At 33.3% G+C, this 2,373-nt stretch overlaps 1 protein-coding gene across 1 annotated transcript in view; it reads right to left on the minus strand.

Annotated features, from left to right (window-relative positions):
* Positions 1 to 1,669: 1,669 nt before the first annotated feature.
* Positions 1,670 to 2,373, minus strand: part of LOC112523906 (12-oxophytodienoate reductase 1-like) — a 2,179-nt gene continuing 1,475 nt past the window's right edge. The window contains exon 3 of the mRNA XM_025133577.1: positions 1,670 to 2,363. Within this exon, the coding sequence (XP_024989345.1) occupies positions 1,886 to 2,363 (478 nt within the window). The 3' untranslated portion in view covers positions 1,670 to 1,885. The remainder of the gene's footprint in view (positions 2,364 to 2,373) is intronic.

The following is a 2,373-nucleotide window of genomic DNA, read 5'->3' on the forward strand; positions in this document are numbered from 1 at the left end:
ATTACACCAAAACACAAGAACTTTTAAAAAGATTAATTTAATATTGATATCGATATTTTTTTTTTTCAAAATTTTATGATATTTTTAAATTTATATTTTATTTAAAAATAAAAACATTATCGTTTTCTTAAGACCACATAAAACCGTATTATATCGATATAAAAAAGAAATAAAACGAAACACTGAAATCAATATGTGTTTCGATTCATTGCACGAGTACCCTTCTAGTTATTCTCAAATACATACATATAAGTATATAACCACTTTCACCCTTCAACTTTCAGACTACTTACAGAAAATCCACCAAAGTTTTTTTTATTTATTAAAAGACACTTTAATTTTATAATTGGTATATTTTGTGTCTATGTGAGTTAATTACACTAACACCACGTTAGTGATTCTTTTTTACTTTGTTTTGCATGCTATTTTAAATCCCCATATTAATATTCAAAAAACAATATATGATTTAGGGGTAGTTTACCTAAATGTTTACTCGATAAGCACTTACTTTTAGTAGTCAACACTGTGATTTATTTTACCGGGTAAGATTGTAGTATATCAAAATGGAGGTCTTTTTTTGAGAACTTGACAATTTGTGAGAACTGTGAGGTCAATTTTAAGCCACTAAATGAAATTAAATTAGGAAATTATTAGTTTTGGTGACTTTATACAAAAATCAAATAAATGCATTATGGGTATTTATAAATCTTCTCTCTCTCTCCTCCTTCCTCCCTTTTCTGTCTCTTCTCTCTCCTTCTTCATCCCCAACCATTAGAACAACCTCCATCCCAATTTTTATGAACACAGTATCCACAAAACACATTCATCCCTAATACGTTCGACTACCACTCCAATTTTTTGAACACATAGTGCACACAACACATTGTGCACAACTTGGGCAATTTTCAAACGGGGTTATGTAGTGGGATGACAATGTGCATAATATGCACACCATCTCGATTAACGAGAATACATGACATTCACAAGATCTGGATTCACTAGTAGCGCGCATACTTTGTGATCACATTGTGCACATTTTGGGAACAAAATAGTTATGAACACCTGATGCATTATATTGAAATTGAAAAAATGGGTGATGAAAGAGAACCCTAATTAACCCAACAATCAACATTAATCGGTTACTATGCACTAAGGCAGTAATACCGTACTCTTTTAAGTGTATCTTTTGTTTGTCTCAATAACATTTGCTAGTGACACCGTCATCTTTTCAAAAAAGAAGTTTCTAGTCTTTCGTCAAATTGAACATCCCAGCTCGTTACAATGTTCGATGTACTTAGTTTATAAGTTTATAAAGCGTGTAAGCATGTTTTAAAATGACTTAATAATGGGTTTCTCTCCAAGCCATTGCTCATTCGGTTTTCCGTTGTGCTACGCCATTTTGTTGCAACGTATACATCGCTATCAATTCATGTCTAATATCATGATCTTCAAAAAGAATCTTAAAACAAGTTAGGCAAGTATTATTTGTTAATCTCGGATTTTCCTTTCAACCAAACGCAACGAATTCAATTTCAAATCTCACAAACCAAAAGGGTTGATCACAAAAGTAGTTATTAATAAAATGAAATATTAAAATTAAGATGTATCTCGCTGCATTATGCGAGTACCCTTCTAGTAGAATTTAACCAAGACAGAGAGACCATTTGCTGGCGGAATAATAACAGAGTATTTATTAATTTCATAAAACAAGGAAACAAACACTATATTGCAATTTGCCAATCACCCTCAAATAACTTCAAGTAAATAAACATGTATTATTTCAGACCCTTTAATTTGATCAATGCTTTTACTCAACATTTCCAACTTATCAGAATCTTTGTTCTAATTTCTTCAAACTTGTGTGCTTAGATCGACTCTAACGAACTTAAACCGTGGTTTCCAGAAATGGGTAATCGGTGTATCCAACGATAGGATCAGGCGTATAAAACGTGTTCCTATCATACTGGTTAAGAGGAGCCTTAAGCTCGAATCTTTTTGGCAAATCTGGATTTGCCAAAAACCAACGACCATAAGCAACAAGATCTGTTCGGTTTTCAGACAAGGCTTTGTTACCGTCTTCCATATCATACCCTCCAGCAGAAATAAAAGTTCCTTTGAATGCCTTTCTCATCGGCACAAGACTGTGAGGGCATTCGACTGCTTCGCCTAATTCTTTCATCCTTGGTTCCACCATATGGCAATAAAGAATCTTGTATGCATTCAAAGATTCAGCCATATAAAGACCTAAAGCTTTCGGATTTGAGTCCTCTGATTCCATGTAGTTTGCAAACGGGGATAATCGTATACCCACTCTATCTGCTCCTATCTCATTTACAACGGCCTCAACTATTTCTAAAGCAAATCTGCAACGGT

This window comes from Cynara cardunculus (genome assembly GCF_001531365.2).
Source record: "Cynara cardunculus var. scolymus isolate 2C chromosome LG 12, CcrdV1, whole genome shotgun sequence".
NCBI lineage: Eukaryota > Viridiplantae > Streptophyta > Magnoliopsida > Asterales > Asteraceae > Cynara > Cynara cardunculus.